General features: G+C 40.2%; 1 protein-coding gene across 4 annotated transcripts in view; it reads right to left on the bottom strand.

Annotated features, from left to right (window-relative positions):
• The window catches only part of FAF1 (Fas associated factor 1), a 303,972-nt gene that overhangs the window by 50,677 nt on the left and 230,192 nt on the right, over positions 1-23,103 (bottom strand). For all 4 annotated transcript variants that reach the window (XM_075935955.1, XM_075935954.1, XM_006126427.4 and 1 more), the window contains 2 exons: positions 8,319-8,455; positions 6,082-6,170 (listed from right to left, as the gene is read on the bottom strand). In XM_075935955.1, the coding sequence (XP_075792070.1) occupies positions 6,082-6,170; positions 8,319-8,455 (226 nt within the window). The remainder of the gene's footprint in view (positions 1-6,081; positions 6,171-8,318; positions 8,456-23,103) is intronic.

Below are 23,103 nucleotides of genomic sequence, written 5' to 3' on the forward strand. Positions count from 1 at the left end.
CCGCGGCTGAATCTGGATGCCAGTTCTGACTTACATACAGATTCAACTTAAGAAACCCAGGCATCCCCAAGTCAGCTGCTGCTGAAACTGATCAGCAGCTGATTCCAGGAAGCCTGGGGCAGAGCAACTCTGCCTCGGGCTTCCTGTAGTCAGCCGCTGGTCAGTTTCAGCAGCGGCTGACTTGGGGACGCCTGGGGCAGAACAGCTGGGGTGCTGCTGGGTTGCTCCAGTAGCGTGGCTCCTCGGCGCTACTGGAGCAACCCAGCAGCACCCCAGCTGCTCTGCCCCAGGCGTCCTGATTCAGCCGCTGCTGAAACTGACCAGCTGCGGCTGAATCAGGCCTCCTGGGGCAGAGCAGTTGGGGTGCTGCTGGGTTGGTCCCGGAGCGGCGCTGCGGGACCAACCCGGCAGCCCCCAGCTGCTCTACCCCAGGGGTAGGCAAGAAAAGCCTGATCTGCTGGGGGGGAGCACTAGCTGCACCCCCCCCCCCCCAACAGGCCAGGGGGAAAGGAGCAAAGCCGCAGAGCACGCCCGCAGCGGGACAGCCCAAGCGCGCCTGGGCTGTCCCGCTGCGGGCATGCTCCAAGGCTTTGCTCCCCGTCTCCCTGGTCTGCCTGGCCCGTGAGCTCCGGGGCGAGAAAATCCCTGTTCGTAAGTGCGGATCCGACATAAGTCGGATCCGCGTAAGTCGGGGACTGCCTGTAGTAGCAACCAAACAAACAGTATTTACATATAGGGCTTTAAACTAGGTTTGTCGGGGGCAGGTGAGCAAAGCCCACAGGTAAGTGCTGAATGTGCGGGACTGGGAGATGGGTTGGAAATGGGGGGGACTACGGCCTATAATGGCAAGGAGAAAGGAGGGTCAGGGCACAACAGGGAGGCAAGATCAAATCAGTATCTTAGATGCCTATATACAAATGCGAGAAGTATGGGTAATAAGCAGGAAGAACTGGAATTGCTAACCAATAAATACAACTATGATATCATTGGTATTACAGAAACCTGGTGGGATGGGACGCATGATTGGAATATTGGTATGGAAGGGTACGGCTTGCTCAGGAAGGACAGACAGGGAAAAAAGGGAGGAGGGGTTGCCTTGTATATTAAAAATGTACACACTTGGACTGAAGTGGAGATGAACGTAGGAGATAGCTGTGTAGAGAGTCTCTGGGTTAAGATAAAAGGGGTAAAAAACGAGGGTGATATCATGCTAGGAGTCTACTACAGGCCACCTAGCCAGGTGGAAGAGGTGGATGAGGCCTTTTTTAAACAATTAACAAAACTATCCAAAGCCCAAGATTTGGTGGTGATGGGGGACTTCAACTATCCAGACATATGTTGGGAAACTAACACAGCGAAGCACAGGCTATCCAATAAGTTTCTGGACTGCATTGGAGACAACTTTCTGTTTCAGAAGGTTGAAAAAGCTACCAGAGGAGAAGCTATTCTGGATTTGGTTTTAACAAATAGGGAGGAACTAGTTGAGAACTTGAAAGTGGAAGACAGTATAGGGGACAGTGATCACGAAATAATAGAGTTCATGATCTTAAGGAAAGGTAGAAGGGAGACCAGCACAATTGAGGTTATGGATTTCAGGAAGGCAGATTTTGATAAGCTCAGAGAACTTGTAGGTAAGGTCCCATGGGAAGCAAGACTGAAGGGAAAAACAACTGAGGAGAGTTGGAAGTATTTCAAAGGGACGTTGTTAAGGGCCCAAAAGCAAACAATTCCGCTGTGTAGGAAAGATAGAAAATATGGCAAAAGACCAGCTTGGCTTAACAAGGAGATCTTGCATGATCTCAAAATAAAAAAGGAGTCATATAAAAATGGAAACTAGGACAACTAACAAAGGATGAATATAGGCAAGCAACACGGGAATGCAGGGGCAAGATTAGAAAGGCAAAGGCACAAAATGAGATCAAACTAGCTACAGGCATAAAGGGAAACAAGAAGACCTTTTATAAATACATTAAAAGCAAGAGGAAGACCAAGAACAGGGTAGGCCCACTGCTTAGCGAGGAGGGAGAAGCAGTAACAGGGAACTTGGAAATGGCGGAGATGCTCAATGACTTCTTTGTTTCGGTCTTCACCGAGAAGTCTGCAGGTGTGCCTAACGTAGTGAATACAAGCAGAGAGAGGGTAAGTTTAGAAGATAGGATACACAAAGAACAAGTTAAAAATCACTTAGGAAAGTTAGATGTCAGCAAGTCACCAGGTCCTGATGAAATGCATCCCAGGATACTCAAGGAGCTGATAGAGGAGGTATCTGAGCCTTTAGCTATGATCTTTGAAAAATCATGGCAGACAGGGGAGATTCCAGAAGACTGGAAAAGCGCAAATATTGTGCCCATCTATAAAAAGGGGAATAAGAACAACCCAGGAAATTATAGACCGGTCAGTTTAACGTCTGTCCCAGGGAAGATAATGGAGCAGGTAATTAAGGAAATCGTATGCAAACACTTGGAAAGTAATAAAGTGATAGGGAATAGCCAGCATGGGTTTGTGAAGAACAAGTCATGCCAAACTAATCTGATAGCTTTCTTTGATAAGATAACGAGCCTTGTGGATAAGGGAGAAGCGGTGGATGTCATATACCTAGACTTTAGTAAGGCATTTGATACGGTCTCGCATGATATTCTTATTGATAAACTAGGCAAATATAACTTAGATAGGGCCACGATAAGGTGGGTGCATAATTGGCTGGATAACCATAGTCAGAGAGTTGTTGTTAACGGTTCTAAATCCTGCTGGAAAGGGATAACAAGTGGAGTTCCTCAAGGGTCTGTTTTGGGACCCGTACTATTCAATATCTTCATCAATGATGTAGATATTGGGATAGAGAGTACTCTTATTAAGTTTGCAGATGATACCAAACTGGGTGGGGTTGCAACTTCTTTGGAGGATAGGGACATAATTCAAAATGACCTTAGCAAGTTAGAGAAATGGTCAGAGGTAAACAGGATGAGGTTTAATAAAGAGAAATGCAAAGTGCTCCACTTAGGAAGGAACAATCAGTTCCATACATACAAGATGGGAAGCGACTGTCTAGGAAGGAGCATGGCGGAAAGGGATCTAGGGGTCATAGTGGACCACAAGTTGAATATGAGTCAACAGTGTGATGCTGTTGCAAAAAAAGCAAATATGATTCTAGGTTGTATCAACAGGTGTGTTGTAAGCAAAACTCGTGAAGTCATTCTGCCGCTCTATTCTGCACTAGTTAGGCCTCAGCTGGAGTACTGTGTCCAGTTCTGGGCGCCACATTTCAAGAAAGATGTGGAGAAATTGGAAAGGGTACAGAGAAAAGCGACAAGAATGATTAAAGGTCTAGACAACATGACCTATGAAGCCAGGCTTCATGAACTGGGCTTGTTTAGTTTGGAAAAAAGAAGATTAAGGGGGGACATGATAGCGGTTTTCAAATATCTAAAAGGGTGTCACAAGGAGGAAGGCGAAAATTTGTTCCTCTTGGTTTCTGAGGACAGGACAAGGAGTAATGGGCTTAAAGTGCAGCAGGGGAGGTTTAGATTGGACATTAGGAAAAAATTCCTAACTGTCAGGGTGGTCAAATATTGGAATAAATTGCCAAGGGAGGTGGTGGAATCTCCCTCTCTGGAGATATTTAAGAACAGGTTAGATAGACATCTGTCAGGGATGGTGTAGACGGAGCTTGATCCTGCCTTGAGGGCGGGGGGCTGGACTCGATGACCTCTCGAGGTCCCTTCCAGTCCTATTATTCTATGATTCTATGATTCTATATCTAAAAGCAAATCCTGCTCACCTTAGTCATGTGAGTAGTCATGACTAGTCATGAGTAAGGTGAGCTGGATTTGGTGCATGGATTCCCACTTAAATAAATGAGAAAGTATAACTATGCACCTGAATTGGAGGTGGTATGGAGCCTGTCAGAAGGCTCATTTTCAGTCAGGTTAATCACAGAATCAAAGAACACTAGAACTGGAAGAGACCTCGAGAGGTCATCGAATCCAGTCCCCTGTACTCATGGCAGGACCAAGCACCATCTAGATCATCCCTGATAGATGTCTATCCAACCTGCTCTCGTATATCTCCAGTGTTGGAGATTCCAGAACCTTCCTAGGCAATTTATTCCAGTGTTTAACCACCCAGACAGTTAGAAAGTTTTTCCTAATATCCAAAGAAAAGAAGCTCTTTTGAGCCAGAGTTGAACCATGTCAGGATCACTTGCTGAGCCTCAGCTGCAGTCCGCCTCTCTACCAACCAGCTGAGCTATTAATGGAATGAATGCGAGTCAGAGTTTTAGAAAACCCGGGCAATGAAATACTTGACCCAATAAAAATTAAAGAAATTCCATGCTAAAAGCTTCCATAATCAAATTTATATTTTCATACTTAAGAGCCTTTCACCTGATGCTCTTAAAGCAGAACAGCCATTAAAGCATGAGTTCCCTTGGCTGTGCCTTGATATTGTGCTATCGGTCAATGATTCCCAGCCCCAAGAAAGCTCTTAGATGTCTTACACGGATTAATACAAGGACATGTTGAGGTATGTTAAGGATACTGTTACAATCTTAAATAACCTTTGTTGGTTTTATTGCTCTCTGAACCTTAATGTTACTCTCCAAAGAGTATTAGTGAATTTGCAGTTTAGTAGGTAGCCTATTCTTGTTCTAAAAATAACAGTCTTATAGTATGCAGTTATTCTCACCAGTAGATATAAAAATGAGTGATATTTCACGTTCTTATAGTGCCACAAATCTAGACTTTTTAAGATACTACTAATTAGATTTAAGCAAAAGGAGGATTTCCCTGCATCCAATGGTGCAGTGATGACTCCCCATCACTCAGTAAACATGGTAGTACAGAATCTTTGTTAGTTAAATTAAAAAAGAACGAAACGAGCTTCTAGAACCACCCATCAAAAATCATGCATCTGATTTTAATCAGAAGCATATGACATGATTCTCATCTTAGTTTTGAAATTTGTTGCACGTTTATAATATCAATAGCAGCAGACTTTGTACTTTCATGCTTTAGTAATGCAAAAATCTATATTTTCCATACTGGACAGTACAACACAGATTTCAAATCTTAGAATCTTCCTTAGTACTTGCACTTGTTACCTGAATTTTATCTTCTCATTTAGCACTTAAAATAAATAAATAAAAGCCAGACAATTTGCTGTTAAAATGCAATCAAAAATTCAATTATACTGTGCCTTGGATTTGTCTTGTAGCCCTCATATTAAAATTTGTGTTTAGTATTAAAGGAATTAAAGTTAATTTCTTTACCAATGAGTTATGGGTAACACAAATGAAGGAAAAAAATGAACTGGGAAATATACATGCAGATAGTGTGCATTCACATGATTATACAACATAATCAGTAAATCTGGTACTAATGAGCCACAAGACTTAAATGTGAAGAATGTGTTTAGTGAATTATTGTCAATCAATGTCTATACATAAGGATAACAATAATCTTGAATGGCAACACGCCTATTATTACAAATTCCTAACTAAGTACTTCATTACTTCAAAATGTCACTCTCAATTTATAGAGTAACAGATAAACATCTCTACTGTATACCTGGCTTGTGTCTACTTCTGTGTAATTGAAACACTGTTTCTGAAAACTTCACCTCATCACTTACACATCACTTTGTTTCAAATGGTGATTCAATGGCACTTTACGAGTCTGTTTGCTCTCAGGCTTCCTTTTAAGCCGAGTACTTTGCTCCTTCCACATGTTTTCCATCTGTGATTTAAAGATCGGCATGGGGAGTGTTTGTAGTTGTCATTTCCTGGTACGATCATATTAACCTACTATAATAAGGATTGGAAATGTAAACTATTACTCATAGCCAATATTCAGAGAAAGAAAACCAGGACCTTTGAAAGTGACTAATAAAACTAACACACAAATTGTGCTGCTCTTTTGAAGGAAGCAACTAATACATATAGGAGAGTTACTATTTTTCCCCTCACTGATGGAAGATGTGGATTAAAACACAAACTTTACGGTCATAAAAAGACTTTTGTTTATCTTTATATTCCCCATCATCCTCAAAATCCATCTGGAGTCTGCAGTAACTGTCAACTCTCACCTCATCCTTTATGTCTTCTTGCTGCTGGGCACTGAAGATCTCCATTGCAGCCATCAGTCTCATCATTAGCTCATCTACTGTTGTGTTACCTAGCAACAAAGGAAGATAGCCGAACTTCATATTATAAAAGTTATTAAAAAGTGGAAAGTCATTCTAGAATTAATCCATATGGAATTGCTAGTGTTTGAGAACTGGCCGATTAGAAAATGCTAAATATCTCAGAATATTTTAGTTTGCTTTTTTTTTGTTTAAAAGTTTTTAAATGTTCCAACAGCAAATCCTAACAAGTGCAAACGTAGGCTGAGATATTAAGCGATACAAATTAGACTCTTTGTTTTTGTACTCAGTGGCATCTCTAACTTAGATTTATTGATAATTTTCATCACTTATGTCAGAGAAAAGAATGTGTGAGAACCAATGTCTTTTTTTTAAAGCTTTTTTAGCTAAGCAGACCTAATTTTCTTAGTGAGGTCACATGGAATAGGACATTATCCTTTTGGTGGTTAGGGTAAAAATTAGTTAAGAGGAAGAAGAATACTGTGATCACACATGAATGACTCAATTCAACATTAAACTCAATGTCAGTTTTGTTTTCAGTTATGACAAGTTTTATTTCTCTTACAGCATACCTATTCCAGATTGAGTAGCGTTGGATACAGAAGTCCTACATCTATTCACAAAACAATCCAGCACAGGCCCTGGTAGTGGACGGTTCCCTATGCTGTCCTACCAATATGTGTCAACCTTCTTCAGTAGGGTAGAGAGATCAGTTCAATCTCCAACCATGACTCAGTCTTTGGTTTCTCACCTAGAACTGCTAAGCAGAGTGCCAACTAGTGCCACCTGTGAGGGTTATTTAGGTATGAGGCCACTTGTCCATTAGGACTAGGCATAGAATTTAAAGTAATCTAACATGGGCAACTACACAACCTTCAGATGAGAATACATTTTAGTTACTGCCAACATGAGCTAGAACTGGTGACTTGAGGCAGAATTGTCAAGAATGCTGACTTTTGATTTTCTGATTCTCATTTTCCAAAAACGGATTTAGGTATTTAGGAGCATACGGCTTACTGAAAGTCATTAAAACTTAGGCTCCGAAGTGCCTTCATCATTTCTGAAAAAGTGCGTTTCTAACTAACTCTAAGTAAACAAGCACCATTGACTTCAGTGGGATAACTCACATACTTAAAGTCACTCATATGGTATAAGTACCTGATGAAGTGTAGCCTACAAACCAGAGTAAATAATACATTTATTTAATTATTTGTATGGAATAAGCAGATTTAGCAAAGCACAAAAATACTTAACCATGAACAATGGCAGAAAACTTAGATCTGGAAGTATCCTGTTCAGATGCATTAAAAGGGAAAGTACATGCATAAATAAAAAGTAACTCTTCTGGCCAGCTGATGGAAGAACACTGGGGATTCCTCTACATCTGTCCACTCTACATAAGGAAAGGGCAATGAGAGAAGTCCCCCCACCCCCAATGATTGCAACAGAAAACAGCTTTTCCTTCTCTTGGGAGGGGAATTGAGGCTGAGACCCTCCAAGAAAAATGCAAGGGATCTAGAAGGAATGGAGCTAGGCACAAGGAACAAAGCCAATGAGCACAAAATTTCATGAAGGCAAACTGAAGGGTAAAGCAAAACAGATGGGAGGAACAACAAGTAGTCCTGTGACACCACTCATTGTTTTTAAAGTTACAGACTAACACGGCTGCCCCTCTGAGACTTTTTGAAAATGGATGGAAGAATTCTTCCTCTTTGAGGCATTTTAATTTGCAGTGTTATTGAAGAACTGCAGTCTAAGGCCACCATCTTTGGGACCAAAACTAGTTCACAATAAACAATGGGGTTAACCACTGCTTAGTGTTCTGTACCTACAAAAAATAAGATTGCTTCTACATATTGATTTAGGAGCCTATATTTAGCTCCTATTTAAAAAATCTGACCCAGACAGCTTATTAGTACTAATGTAAGTCTCTATTAGAAAAATATTAAACCATGATTTTATTACATGTACGACAACTTGATTCTTTAGTGTTACTTAACATAGCATATTTATATATTGGGGCTATTTATCTTTCTATAATGTTGTTTTTCTTCTGTTACAGGTTAATAATAAACATTTTAAAAATCTCATGACCAAGTCTTAGGAATGATTACAAATAGGTCTGACAGGTTCAATGTCCATATACGAAATAATTTCCCAACATAAAAGAACAATTATACCTTGTATTACATTCAACACCTCATTAGATGATCGTTTTCCCATAATTATAAGGAAAAGTGGAAATTGATCCATCTTCTGAGTTCGAATTGTTTGGGCTACAACGCTCCCAAAGTGTCTAGTGCACATTGTCAGAAACCTAAAAAGTATAGAAAAACAGTATAAGTTTACATTGTAGAGTTTCTTTAAGTTACGGTGGGATTTTTAGAAAATAATTCAGCTAATACAAATCTCTTTCTTAAAGAAATAATAAAATTTGACAGTTTAATTCAGAGCTATATACTGCTTAAAACCTGGGTTGCTGTGCTCCATTGTGGAATTCCTTATCCCACAAAATTTATCATAAAAAGCACATTTTCAAAGATGACAAACTCCAGATGTGAGGCATTATAACGATCTTTAACTGGCAGTGACTTACTTTTGATGAAGAATCCCATATTTCCACACTATCTACCAAACTGTTCTATAAATAATACAAAACTAAAAAAAAATGGACAAACCAATTTTCAAAGACGATAGATTTTTTTAAAATAAACAGATAAAGGACATTACTTAAACTATGAAAAAAGTATAACATTATTGTTATTGTGGGAATAACAGTAATTTAACAAGGAAAATATTAAAATGTTTTAATAGGACAAAAATTGAAAAAGCTGTACTTTAGAATTGTATTTTCCTTCAGAGTAGTAGCTCCTTCAGTTTCACACTTAGCAGTATGAGCTAAAAACAATAATTCTATGCTTTTACCAAAAAAGCGCTCAGATATTAGCATACAGAAGTCTAGCATTAGTATTCTTAACACGATCTTGAATAAATGAAAAAACTGATAAAGCTTTTCTCTTCCATTAGAGGACTGTTTGAAATTAGCATTTCTTTCAAGAGAAAAGGGTAGCTTATGATATGTTTTCAGATCTGATGGTAAAAAGTAAATGTCATAATAATAATGAATTATGAAAGACCAAATGCAAATATAGAATGCTTTAATAAGATCCAATTTAATAAAGTCTGTAAAAATAATGGACTTTTAATAACACGGGTCACAAAAGGCAAAACAGTGGAAAATCTGAGGACTAGCCACTGGTACAGGCTTATTAATTCTTAATTATGTTCATGAAAGGCAACTTAAATCGTGTGTTTTCTTATGCCTTATGATAATATTTTAGGTAACAACTGCTCTGAAATGTATGCTTTAACTGATGAGCAAAGTCCTGTTGTCACATGCATTAGAAGGCAAATCTATTTGAAGAGACAAACTGCATTAAAATGTCATGTGCTTTGAATCATTTAATATCAAAATCCAAAACAGATTCAAAACACAAGTTTTAAATCAGTTTACTTCTGGCTAATAAAATGGCTCAGAAATTGGACTGAAAATTGAAAATGTCCAGTATTGAAAAAAGTTGATTTGGTGTTGAAAGTGCCCAAAGTGTGAAAAAAAATTCAAGGCAACTTCTGTTACAATATGAACACAGAGAAAAGACATCCTTTAGTTTGGCAACAACAAGCAGGGTGTGGCTATTAAAACATTCGAAAACCATAGAATTTCAGGGCAAGAAACGTGTTTTATTGCCTTCTTTGTTATCCAGGTTTCAGTTTTTGCAGCCCAGAACCATTATGGGTGATAGAAAAATCTGTTCAAGTTAGCAGAATATAGAACAGCACGCATACTCTCTGATACGAAACGTGCTCTTATTCTTTTCATGCTACTAGAATGCATAGGTGTCACAGAGTAGCTACCCTTTATATTACAAGTCAAGTGAAGTCCTATACTACCCAAACTGCAGCTTTTCAGAATGCTGACAATCTGGAATATTGCCTTGACTTCTGAGTACCATATTACCAAAATGAAATTCACTATCTGAAAGAAGCTCAGTTACAGCAATACAAGTTTTCAAGGGATTCATTTATTAGAAATAATTAAAAAGCTAAAGACACCCAGTTTAGTTAAGCAACAATAAAAAGGAACCTTATGACCACCTACACAGACACACACTTCAAGTAAGGAGAGGAGTTTTTAAGCATGAACACTTGAGATGAAGTCCTGGATCCACTGAAGTCAATGGCTATACTCCATGGCAAAATGACTTCAGAAAGGCCAAGATTTCAGTCCCAGGGCATAGCTAGAAGTAATGAAATTAAGCTAAGAGAATGAAAAACTGAAGATGTATTGCAAGGAAAACTCCCAGGCGGTGATTTGTACTAAGACCTTCTCTTAAGAAGTCGTGGAAGCCTTACTGCACAAGATGTACAATTTTACTGGACAAAACCATAGAAAGACATAAGATAAACACAACTAGTAGGGAGTTAGACTGCATGACTTAATAGGTCTTTTACACTCTTAAATCAACATACACACACAATACACGTATAAATATAACATTCTGGTCCTTTTTTCATTCAGTTCTGCAAAGCAATGCAATGATTATAAAGTGGATTGTGTGTACACAGGCTGTATTCTTTCATCAAAATATCACACAACAAACTCATTAAGCATACCATGCTACCAAGCAGTGATCAGGACTACTTTCATACTTCTGAGAGAATTAATACTGGCATGGAGAAAACAAGTCTTTTATTCTCTCTCTCACACACAAGGGATTTTCTCATTCTCATCTAGATAAAAGTGTGCCAGTTCTTCCAGTGGATTGCCAAAGCTGCCAACAGAACTGACATTACAAATACCTGTGGTGCTCATCAAAGAACCAGATGTCACTACCGGAAGACTTGTTTTCCACAACAAACTGGATTACTGTGATCTCTAACCAAAAGTGGAAATGGAGAACTACTGACAGAAAGGGAGGGTAAATAGCACCCTACTAGTTCCTTTGTTTTTTAATTACAAACATATTTAGTGTGCACGTGGGGGAGATACGATGCAATGGGGTGGAGAAGTAAGAGAAAGGCCAAGATTCTTCCGGGAAAAAATTCTACAGGGGAGAAAGAAAAAAACAAAACAAACAAACAAACACTCTTGCAAAAAAATTACAAAAATAAATTGCATCAAAAAGAATTTAGTGTTAAAGCAGTAGCACATTCTCCACTTCTCCTGGGAACTTTGTGTAACTAAATCAGTACTTAATACAGCTGGGAAATAAACATATAGGCCCTGACCACAGTTAGGTAAAAACAAATGCAAAACCAAAAACTGAAGAAGATTTATAAAGTTTCTTATCTCATTTCTTCTGTGTGAAATCATCTGGAAAGGGATTGGATTATTAGACCTATCACGTCCATAAATTAAAATCAACCAGCAGTGAAATATCTTTGCTTAGGAAAAATAAAGGCATGGCCTTTGAAGGGCCGTTGATGGTGCAGAACATGTAGGTACCCCCTTCCAAATAATACTAACAAGGTGTTCCAGTTCTCTCAAATATTTTATGTGTATGGGTGTCAGTGTAAAATAGGATTATATTCCCTATACAAGAGAATAAAAGGCCACAGGAAATAGTTGACTATTTGAATAAAATCACCCCAAGAATAGCTGATGCCACAAGGCAAACCACAAAAAATGGTGTAATTTTCAGTAGGCATCTCCTGCAATTTTATCATGAATTAGGCAGTATTTGAAGTCTCTTTTTAAATCTTCACTTTCTACATCTTGTGATGAGAAAATCAACTTTTATTTTAAAAAATTTCTGGCCCTGGTAATGGTTTAGAGGCAAATAAGAAGACTCCAAAATGTATTGATTTTAATAGCTGATGATTTTTAAATCTAATTCATGATTTTTGGTGGCCCAAAGCAAGATTATTGCATTCATGGGGATGGCAATACCGTTCTGCCATGTTACGAGCCGTGATCCTGAAGATGCTGTGCCCACAAAGAACTTGTATGGTGTTGGACTTGAAAAATTAGGTAAGAGGTTTTAATAAGATTGTGAAAGGAGAATCACAAGTACTTTTAAGGTTAAGATTGTGTCTTTATTGTAAACTATTACTGTTGAAGTAATAGTAAAGCCCTGATATTCGAACACCTGACTGATAATGTTAACAAATACCAATTAATATATGCATTCCTTTCTATTCTAATTGCAAAAGAGTTCAGTAATAGTTGAAGTTCTGGCCTTTTAGTTAATTTTAAATAATTTTAAGTAAATGACAAAATAAATGAAATGACTGAAATGACTAAATAAATGAAAATTTACCAGATTTGTTATTATATCACATCACCACAATTCACAATTAACTCATTCAGGAAAGGTTTCACTAGATAGTGGCTTTGCAAACTCATTTTTCTCTTTCCATGTGTTATTTAATTCACATTTAATCACAGAATCATTCTTACTTTGTCTCAAACAACTTATTGCCCAACGAGAAGACTCATCCAGCATTGCCCGGGTCTGGCCCAGAGGCAGGGGTGATGCAGGCCTCCCACTGGCACTCCCTGGGCTTAGAGCCTGGAGGCCTCCAGCCAGCACTCCCTGGGCGTAGGCCTGGGGACAGAGGGGAAGAGGGTGGCGTGGAAGCCTCCTGCTGGTGCTCCCTGGGCCCAGGTGCAGAAGCAGCGTGGAGGCCTCCTCTTGGCATCCCCTGGACCCAGGGCAGAGGGCTGTGCAGGCATGCTAGCACAGTCACTCTCAGCAGCCTGGAGGTACTGGGGGGTGGCCACCTTTGGGTCCTATTCAAAAACACAGAAGAAGAGACAAATGCAAGGTCTGAAAAATAAAAGAGGAAAAAGAAAAGCAAGCAACCAAAAGTATCTGAGTACAATGTATTTTTTTGTTACTAAGAAAGGACTGGTATGTTATGATCACCATTTACCATGCTGACCAGTAGTATTTCATTATCTCCCCTATAAGTTGTTATATTCATCCGTTTTCATCTTATACTTAGCTTGCAAGCTCTTGAGGGCAAGAAATGTCTTTTTGTTCTGTGTGTTTGTACAGTGCCTAACACAATGGGCCCGGATCCATAACCGGGGCCCCTATGTGCTAGCACAACAGAAAATGTCAAGTACTAGAAACATGTGACAGTGTTCCTTTAATACTTCAATCCAAACAACTCAACAACAGGGAGACAACTTAACTCTTTCCTGTTAAGAGGTTTCGAGGATTAGGGATTCCAACTACAAACCTAATTGTTATACCATATTTGATCTGTAACTTGAGAAGGGCTTTAGCATTCACAAAATGGATGGCTTGGTCAGAGCAGTCAACCACCACTCTCTTTCTGCTGGATCATTTTGGCCTTTAACATGGTTGGTCATGAAGTGCTCTTCACTTGCTTATGGGAACTGACACACTACGTGGGTCTGGTTGTTCTTTTTGGGTTGAATCAAAGAGCAGCAGCAAGAGGTAACTTTTCCACGGGCCCTCATGTTCAAGAGTCCTCTCTCAGAGATTAACTGTATTACTCCTCTTAATCAACATCCACGTGAAACTACTAAAGGAACTTGTGGGACACTGTGTGCTATCAGTGTGCAGAATTCATCCAACTCATCTCTTCAAGAAATGGCAACATTGCAATCGCGTGCAAAATAGAAAGGATGCTGCCTTGGAAAAAAGAGGCATTTTGAGGAATTAGCTATCAAGATGACTTTGTGTGCCAAAGATGATGTCTCTCTTGATGGTTAAGTGGTATGTAGCTCAGAATTCTGCTCAACTCCCCACTGCTCCTATGTGCTCATGTAACGCTGACAGACCCTGGTTGTGTGTGGGTGGAAACGACCCTTGGGACCTCTGGAGCTTAGTGCATGAGCCTCTACTGCATAAGCTAAAAGAAGCTGGCTCTTTGCTAAGGCTGTAGAGAAGGCTCATTATTTTCTATGGGTATGTCTACACTACCACCCTAGTTCGAACTAGGGTGGTAATGTAGGCAACCGGAGTTGCAAATGAAGCCCGGGATTTGAATTTCCCGGGCTTCATTTGCATATTGCTGGGCGCCGCCATTTTTAAATGTCTGCTAGTGCGGACTCCGTGCCACGTGGCTACACGCGGCACGGACTAGGTAGTTCGGACTAAGCTTCCTATTGGAATGAGGAGTAACGGTAGTTCAGAATAGGAAACCTAGTCTGAACTACCTAGTCCGTGCCGCCTGTAGCTGCGCGGCACAGAGTACGCACTAGTGGACATTTAAAAATGGTGGCGCCCGGCAATATGCAAATGAAGCCCGGGAAATTCAAATCCCGGGCTTCATTTGCAACTTCGGTTGCCTACATTACCACCCTAGTTCGAACTAGGGTAGTAGTGTAGACATACCCTATGTAAGTCGTCTCAGTGACACTACCTGGCACCGTGCACCACACCCAACAGGTATGTGGATTACACTCAGGCAACACCAATGGTCAGAAAGGCCTTCTGTCATCATTGGCTACCCAAATGATTGTGCTCATTTACCACTGCTATGGCCTAGAATCAGTGAACCGTGCATGTGTCATGTCTTGATGGCTCTTTCACAATTCAGTCTTCCTGGGGACATTTCAGAATGACACTTGGGAGCAGCAGCTAATGCAAGAAGCACCATCCCACCTTCCAAACAAACCCAATGCAGACTGACCTCTGCATTGGGTTCCAATCCACTTTCAGGACCATTTCAAGGTCTCATCCTAATCTTCAAAGCCTGAATGGGATTCTGTGCATCCAACCTAAAGCAAGGGCTCCTGGGAAATGAGCTCTAAAATTCTTTTGATTCTTATTGCTAGAGATTCTATTATAGGTCCATGAAGGCGGGCAGGAAGAGTTTACTGAAAGACACATACAGTAGATTATTTTAAGTACTGCAGTATGTGCTGAGAGAAGGATTGGCTTGTTATAGAATAGATATACTATACAAAAATAAATATAGTTACATAGCAAACAACTCCTTCCCATGTTTAAAAACAGATCAACTCCACATATTCATTCAATTATAAAAGTATTTAAGCTGCTCCTGAGTTGGATGTCTTTTTAACCTCCAAAGACTTTAAAAAATACCTGGAAATGTTAAATTATAGAATCATAGAATACTAGAACTGGAAGCGATCTTGAGAGGTCATCCAGTCCAGTCCCCTGCCATCATGGCAGGACCAAATACTGTCTAGACCATCCCTGACAGACATTTATCTAACCTACTCTTAAATATCTCCAGAGGTGGGGATTCCACAACCTTTCTGGGCAATTTTTTTCCAGTGTTTGACCACCCTGACAGTTAGGAACTTTTTCCTAATGTCCAACCTACACCTCCTTTGCTGCAGTTTAAGCCCATTGCTTCACCTCAAGGAGCTGATAGAGGAGGTATCTGAGCCTCTAGCTATCATCTTTGGAAAATCATGGCAGACAGGAGAGATTCCAGAAGACTGGAAAAGGACAAATAGAGTGCCCATTTATAAAAATGGAAATAAGAACAACCTAGGAAACTACAGACCAGTTAGTTTAACTTCTGTGCCAGGGAAGATAATGGAGCAGGTAATTAAGGAAATCATCTGTAAACACTTGGAAGGAGGCAAGGTGATAGGGAACAGCCAGCATGGATTTGTAAAGAACAAATCATGTCAAACCAATCTGATAGCTTTCTTTAATAGGATAACGAGTCTTGTGGATAAGGGAGAAGCAGTGGATGTGGTATACCTAGATTTTAGTAAGGCATTTGATACGGTCTCACATGATATTCTTATCAATAAACTAGGCAAATACAACTTAGATGGGGCTACTGTAAGGTGGGTGCATAACTGGCTAAATAACTGTACTCAGAGAGTAGTTATTAATGGTTCACAATCCTGCTGGAAAGGCATAACAAGTGGGGTTCTGCAGGGGTCTGTTTTGGGGCTGGCTCTGTTCAATATCTTCATCAACGATTTAGATATTGGCATAGAAAGTACGCTTATTAAGTTTGTAGATGATACCAAGCTGGGAGGGGTTGCAACTAATCTGGAGGATAGGGTCATCATTCAAAATGATCTGGACAAATTGGAGAAATGATCTGAGGTAAACAGGATGAAGTTTAATAAAGACAAATGCAAAGTGCTCCACCTAGGAAGGAACAATCAGTTTCACACATAAAGAACGGGAAGCGACTGTCTAGGAAGGAGTACAGCAGAAAAGGATCTAGGGGTTATAGTGGACCACAAGCTGAATATGAGTCGACAGTGTGATGCTGTTGCAAAAAAAGCAAACATGATTCTGGGATGCATTAACAGGTGTGGTGTGAGCAAGATACGAGAATTCATTCTTCCGTTCTACTCTGTGCTGGTTAGGCCTCAGTTGGAGTACTGTGTCCAGTTCTGGCCACCGCATTTCAAGAAAGATGTGGAGAAATTGGAGAGGGTCCAGAGAAGAGCAACGAGAATGATTAAAGGTCTAGAGAACATGAGCTATGAAGGAAGGCTGAAAGAATTGGGTTTGTTTAGTTTGGAAAAGAGAAGATTGAGGGGGGACATGATAGCCATTTTCAGGTATCTAAAAGGGTGTCATAAGGAGACCTTGTGAGAAAACTTGTTCATCTTGGCCTCTGAGGATAGAACAAGAAGCAATGGGCTTAAACTGCAGCAAGGGAGGTTTAGGTTGGACATTAAGAAAAAGTTCCTAACTGTCAGGGTAGTCAAACACTGGAATAAATTGCCCAGGGAGGTTGTGGAATCCCCATCTCTGGAGATATTTAAGAGTAGGTTAGATAAATGTCTATCGGGGATGGTCTAGACAGTATTTGGTCCTGCCATGGAGGCAGGGGACTAGACTTGACCTCTTGAGGTCCCTTCCAGTCCTAGTATTCTATGATTCTTGTTCTATCCTCGGAGGCCAAGATGAACAAGTTTTCTCTCTCCTCATGATACCCTTTTATATATATAAAGGAATTTATAAAAAGAAAGGAATTTAGCACATGACCATTATAGAGAATTTAGTTTTCTATATTTGCACAAAAAGGTGTAAGATAGGCAGGAGCACCACCTACCTCTGCTAATGCTGAGCCAGTCAAACCACTTTAGTAAAGAGAGCAGCTGAGTTTTCTTGCCAAAAGAAATAATAACTAAACAATGCTTTTAAGAGATGTGGATGCCTGAGTTACTGATAACTAGACTGAAACCACCAATTTATGTCATAGATGCAAAAGAACAGCTATTATATGGTAATAACTTTGAAACTGATGGTATTGAAGTGAACAGAAACACATATACTCCATTCCCCCTATCAGGACTCATCCCGTTCTTCAAAACATTACAATTAAAGAAAAAATCTGACTGGGTATTAGTGCATAATATGGTTTATGTGCAGGGAAAATATTTCAAATAGTTAATTCTGTTTTACCTTTAGATTAAATCAATAATCTAATTTAATTAAGGCCACTGGTGATTTGCCACTGAACAGCATACTCTGATCACACATAATGGGATCCTGATTTTTTATTATGGAACCTGAAGCCACCGTGTTGCATATTCTTCATGGGTTCAGAAAAAAATGTAGTGTCCCTCTTCTCTTACTCTTTCTACAAATAAGGCCACTGTATGTATTTAATAAAAACAATTTCTCCAGCTACATCTCCAGATTTATGTTCCTATTCCTTCAAAGTATTTTATTACATAAAATCTTCCTTATATTAAGAGAAGACATTTTATACAATACTAGAATTGCAGCCTAATTATTTAAAACCACTGTCAAGCTTTCACAGAATGAAGAGAATTTTTTGAACACCAATATTTCCAGGCAGGGGTGGGAAAACAATACCCCGGGGGCTGGATCCATGGCAAGACCTCCTGGGCGTGGGGTTCCTCTGCAGGGGGCTGGAGCATGAGCACTGGCTTACTCTGCTGCCAGGGGAAGCCCCAAGCTTGTTGGGAGCCAAGTCTGAGATTTTGTATCTTCTTTCTTCTCACCTGTGCTTGGAACTGACTAATTAGGTTCCACACCCACTGAATACCAAGTGCTCAAAACACTGATAGGACTAATCAGAATAACTTAGTATCTGTGTTTTTCAGAGTGCTTACAGGAGACATATATTTTTCCAACATATCCCTTAGGTCTCAGAGGTGATGCTATTGATGTCTCTCTATAAAAAAAGAATGATATTGGAATGGAGAAAACACAAAGTGGCCTTCTATTTTATCCTTGTGAGATCAGTATTGCAAAAGCACTTGTAAGCAATTTAAATGCCATATAACTTAATTCTGATATGCTTGTGCAACAGTCATTTAAATCAGTGCTACTACAGGGGATCAAGAACTATTTATAGACTATACTATATCATTAACAAACCTGTGATGCTAAAGAACTGACTCTTGGCAAAGTTCAAAAAAAGAACTGAAGTTCACAGTGGTTAGGTCCATCAATGGCTATTAGCCAGGAAGGGCAGGAACGGTATCCCTAGCCTCTGTTCGACAGAAGCTGGGAATGGGAGGCAGGAGATGGACCACTAGATCATGGGTTCCCAAATTGGGGGGAGGGAGGTTCCCCTGGGGGGGCGTGAAGAACCCAGCCTCCCCCCTCCCCCATCAAGTTTTGCTGCCCTGTTCAGTTCCTGTTTTCCTTTTTTTTCCTCCTCAACAAGTTTTGCTGCTATTGGGGGGGAGGGAGGAGAGGCGTGAGGGTTTTTCAAAAAATCAAAGAGAGGGGCATGATGCCAAAAAGTTTGGGAACCACTGCACTAGATGATTGCTGTTCTGTTCATTCTCTCTGAGGCACCTGGCATTGGCCACTGTTGGAAGACAGGGTTAGATGGGTATTTAGCCTGACCCAGTATGACTGTTCTGTACTCATTGGAAATCTAGCAAATTCTCTTCAAAATACAGTGACAAAATCTCATTCCAATCCCAATCTGATGCAAAGAAATGCAAAAAGCTGCTCAATAAATAAGAAAAATTACATAGGATTTGAGACCATCTTTTGAATTTCTATCCTTAAAATTCAGCAGTCATCCAATAGGTAATACGCAGAAGCTTTACTTGGATTGCCCATTATAACCTACTATACATTGGTGTAAATATTCCTATACTCATTTCCTAAACAGGATGACACAACATTTCTCTTTTCCTCATTTTAAGATCATAAAAACCTCTAAGTCCTCATTGGCCTTCAGCTCTAAACCCAACTAAAGCTGCTCTGAAAGAGTAGGATTTGTATATTTCTCTCTCATCAGGTAAAACTTAAAGAAACAGTAAAACTTTAGAAGCACTTGGTCATGTTGGAAAAGAAGTTGTAGCCTCTTTCTAAAGCACAAAGAAAACTAGGGAGAATATTAAATATGCGAGATTCCTAATTATTTTTAATATTAATTTTATACTCTGCAAAGTCAACATAAATCTCATTAAAATGTTAATTTAAGAATAACATTTTATGTATTAGCTATTTAAATTAAAAAATGTTAAATCTGAGGCTATGCGATTATGTATTAAACAAGCATGCGATGTATGGTCTTCATAGTACACTGTTAGCATCTTAAGTACCAGTTACGTACCATGCCTTGAGGGCCATAATAACTGACTGGGGAGGAATGAGAAAGACAAGCATGTAGTTAAAAAGCTAAAGGCTGCATCTAAGAGCAAAACTAAGGGAGACCCCAAGCGACTCAACAGAGGCTGGTCTGGTGGAGTCTACAACAATGGTCATAAAAGCCCAAAGCATGAAAAGAGCCTGCTACACTTAATTTTCACCTACAAAACATTTAGGAATTTAGCTCCAAAGCAGAGCCCTCACTCACTCTTCCCTTATGCAAGGTTAAAGGATACAGGAGAGGGATGTCTCAGTTTGCATGTGACATGGAAGCTCTCCCTTCATCCTATAGGGTACATACAACATGGGTAAGACTTGATGATTACCAGTTCTGTTCATTCCCTATGGGGCACGTGGCAGAGGCCACTGTCAAAAGGCAGGACATGGGGCTTGATGGGCCTTTGATCTAACCAGTATGGCTGTTCTTACGTAAGACAGTATCCTTTGCCTGCATGAGAGGGTTCACACTCAAAGTTGGCCACTGATAAAACCAATCCCACCATCCACCACTTGGCACCCGACAGAATAATTAATACAAATCCTGGCCCCAGTCTGGCCTACTGGGTTCAGAGGCTAAGTCTATACTGCCACTTTACTGTGCTGCAACTTTCTGACTCAGGGACATGAAAACACACTCCCCTAAACACAGCAAGTTACAGGGCTGTAAAGTGTCGGTGTTAACTGGTCTACAGTGTTGGAAGCCGTGCTCCCAATAGAGTTAGCTATTCCCCTCATGGAGGTGGTTTACCTACAGCACCGAGAAAGCTGTAATGCTGCATTACAGCTCTGCCACGGCTGCACTTTACTTCTAAGTGTAGACAAAACCAAAGAGGAACACAAAGAAGCTCCACTGCACTTGAGTCAATAGTGGGAAAAACGTCTTCCAAGGAGCTGCACGAGCCCAAAGCACACTAAAAACCATCACACAATAAAACCATCATGCTGCTCGCCACTACGACACAGGAGGTGAGCAGTTTACACATCTAAACAGTGTCAGCCCTAACTCAGGAGGAGGCTATATGCACTCTGCCTTTCCATATGGCAATGCCATGGTTCAGTCAGGGCTGCTGTGGAGACCAATACTAGCTGTAGGCAGAAATGCCTCAGTGTCACCTCCTAGTAGCATCTATATCCATGCCTTCTATCATCGTATGCAAACTACTCTGGTTTTGCTGTCTGAGTGACTTCTAGTGAGGGACTCAATTCAAGTATCCTCAGAAGCTTCAATACCATGTGACCATAAGGCTTTGCAGTTTTGAATGGAGTTGTGCTTGACTGACTTTCCCTTTTTCCTCTCAGAGAGCCCAGGGGTCCCTGCAGGGCATTTGCTCTCTCTCCCCCACCACACACGTACACGTGGGACCACAAAATTCTATGTTCTCACGCTCCCTCTTCAGCAAAGGTGAGAAGCTATGAGGACTCATAGACTTTAAGGTCAGATGGGACCATTATGATCATCTAGTCTGACCCCCCGCACAGTGCAGGCCACAGAATCTCACCCACCCCTCCCAGAATAATCCTCTCACTTATATCTCAGATATTGAAGCCTTCAAATACGTTGAAGACCCCCAAGATGCAGAGAATCCTCTAGCTGTGATCTGTACCCCATGCTACAGAGGAAGGCGAAAAACCTCCAGGGCCTCTGCCAATCTACCCTGGAGGAAAATTCCTTCTCGACCCCAAATATGGCGATCAGCTAAACCCTGAGCATGTGGGCAAGACTCATCAGCCAGACACCCAGAAAGTTCTCTATAGTAACTCCTATCATCCCTCCATTGACCTATTCCCACTGATAATGAATGGACAATTAGTTACCAAGATCATGTTATCTCATCAAACCATCCCCTTCATAAACCCATCTAGTTTAATCTTGAAACCAGATAGATCTTTTGCCCCCACTACTTCCCTTGGAAGGCCGTTCCAGAACCTCACTTCTCTAATGGTTAGAAACCTTCGTCTAATCTCAAGGACAGAAAAAGGACAAAGTCCCTACCACAAAGAACTCATACTCTAAGTTTAGACATAATGAAGTACTGGGACTTTTCCTTCCAGATGTGGCCTTCACCAGTTACTCATGACTTTGTCATTTCAGACTGGATTGCTACAATTCACAGCACAAGTCTGAAGTCCACTTCCAATTCCAGCTACTGTAGCGTAAAATGCATTTACCTGCTTTTGTAAGTGTGCTTTTCATATGGAGCACATCACAACTACACACATTTCCAACACACGTGGCTTCAGTTGTAGGTTTTGTTCTTATAAAGGTTTTATACTGTGTATTGTTTTAACTAATAGACCAACTTTCCAGTGCTCCACGTCAATAGTGGAAGACAATTCTGACATAGTACTTATCTATGTCCAGGACTGAAAGCTCAGCGTTCCCAGCTCTGGATCTCACATGGCTCACTGGTCCAGCTGAGCTCAAATTAGTCTACCTTCAGTCAACTACTATCTATTCACAGAGGTTTTTGTGTGAAGAGGTTTGAAAGGCCCGTGGATGTGAACTTTTTTTTTTTACAGATGTGATTTTGAGGCGAGGATGCTTGATGCACCAAAGTTACATGTTAATTTATATAGTAGATGCCCAGAGAATAGTGAGGGACACACATTGACTGAAAAAATATTTGTATTAATCAGATCAATGGAGATAATTTCCCCCACTCCCTCCCTCACTCATTTGCCCAGATAGAAGATGGAGCCTAGCAATCATGGCAAAAACAAAATACATTCTGGTTTTAGGCTTTTTAGCCTGTTTAACAAATATTTTTAAATAAGAAACTAGAAATCATCTCAAAGAATATGCATTTTAAAATAAGGATATTTTGCCTTTTCTGATGGGAGTCTGAAGTATTATAAACTGTTTAACCATCATCTATATACAGGCTGGGTTATTCAGAATCTAAAGAGACAATCACCTTTTATCCTTTTCCTTTTTTCTTCATCTCAGTGCTATTAGGAAACTATTCACAAGCACAACCCTGAACAATACTATGCAGTAATTATGACTAGATGACAAAGAGATGTGAACAATTACTGAGCCCATTTTGAAACCCTACACTAATAAAGTCATTAGATGCTGCCCTTGCCATGATCCTTCTAAAAGCTTCTGAAGTTACAAGAACACACGGTATTGTTTGTAGGGACAATTGCTGCTGGCAGAATGCAAACCTTGAGTTAAACCATGCTGCAAATTGATCTTGACATTCTGTTAAGACCGCCACTAAAATCAAAAGCAAAGGAGAAAAGGAGAAAATGAGCGGGTGGGATTTAATCATGGAACAGGAGGGTTCCCTCCTCACCTTCTTTCCTCCTCCTCCTCAAAACAAACCATAGAGAAAATGACAAACTTGCCTGGTGTTTGGGAACCTTTATTTTAAAAACATTAATTAGACTC

This window comes from Pelodiscus sinensis, chromosome 9 (genome assembly GCF_049634645.1).
Source record: "Pelodiscus sinensis isolate JC-2024 chromosome 9, ASM4963464v1, whole genome shotgun sequence".
Lineage (NCBI taxonomy): Eukaryota > Metazoa > Chordata > Testudines > Trionychidae > Pelodiscus > Pelodiscus sinensis.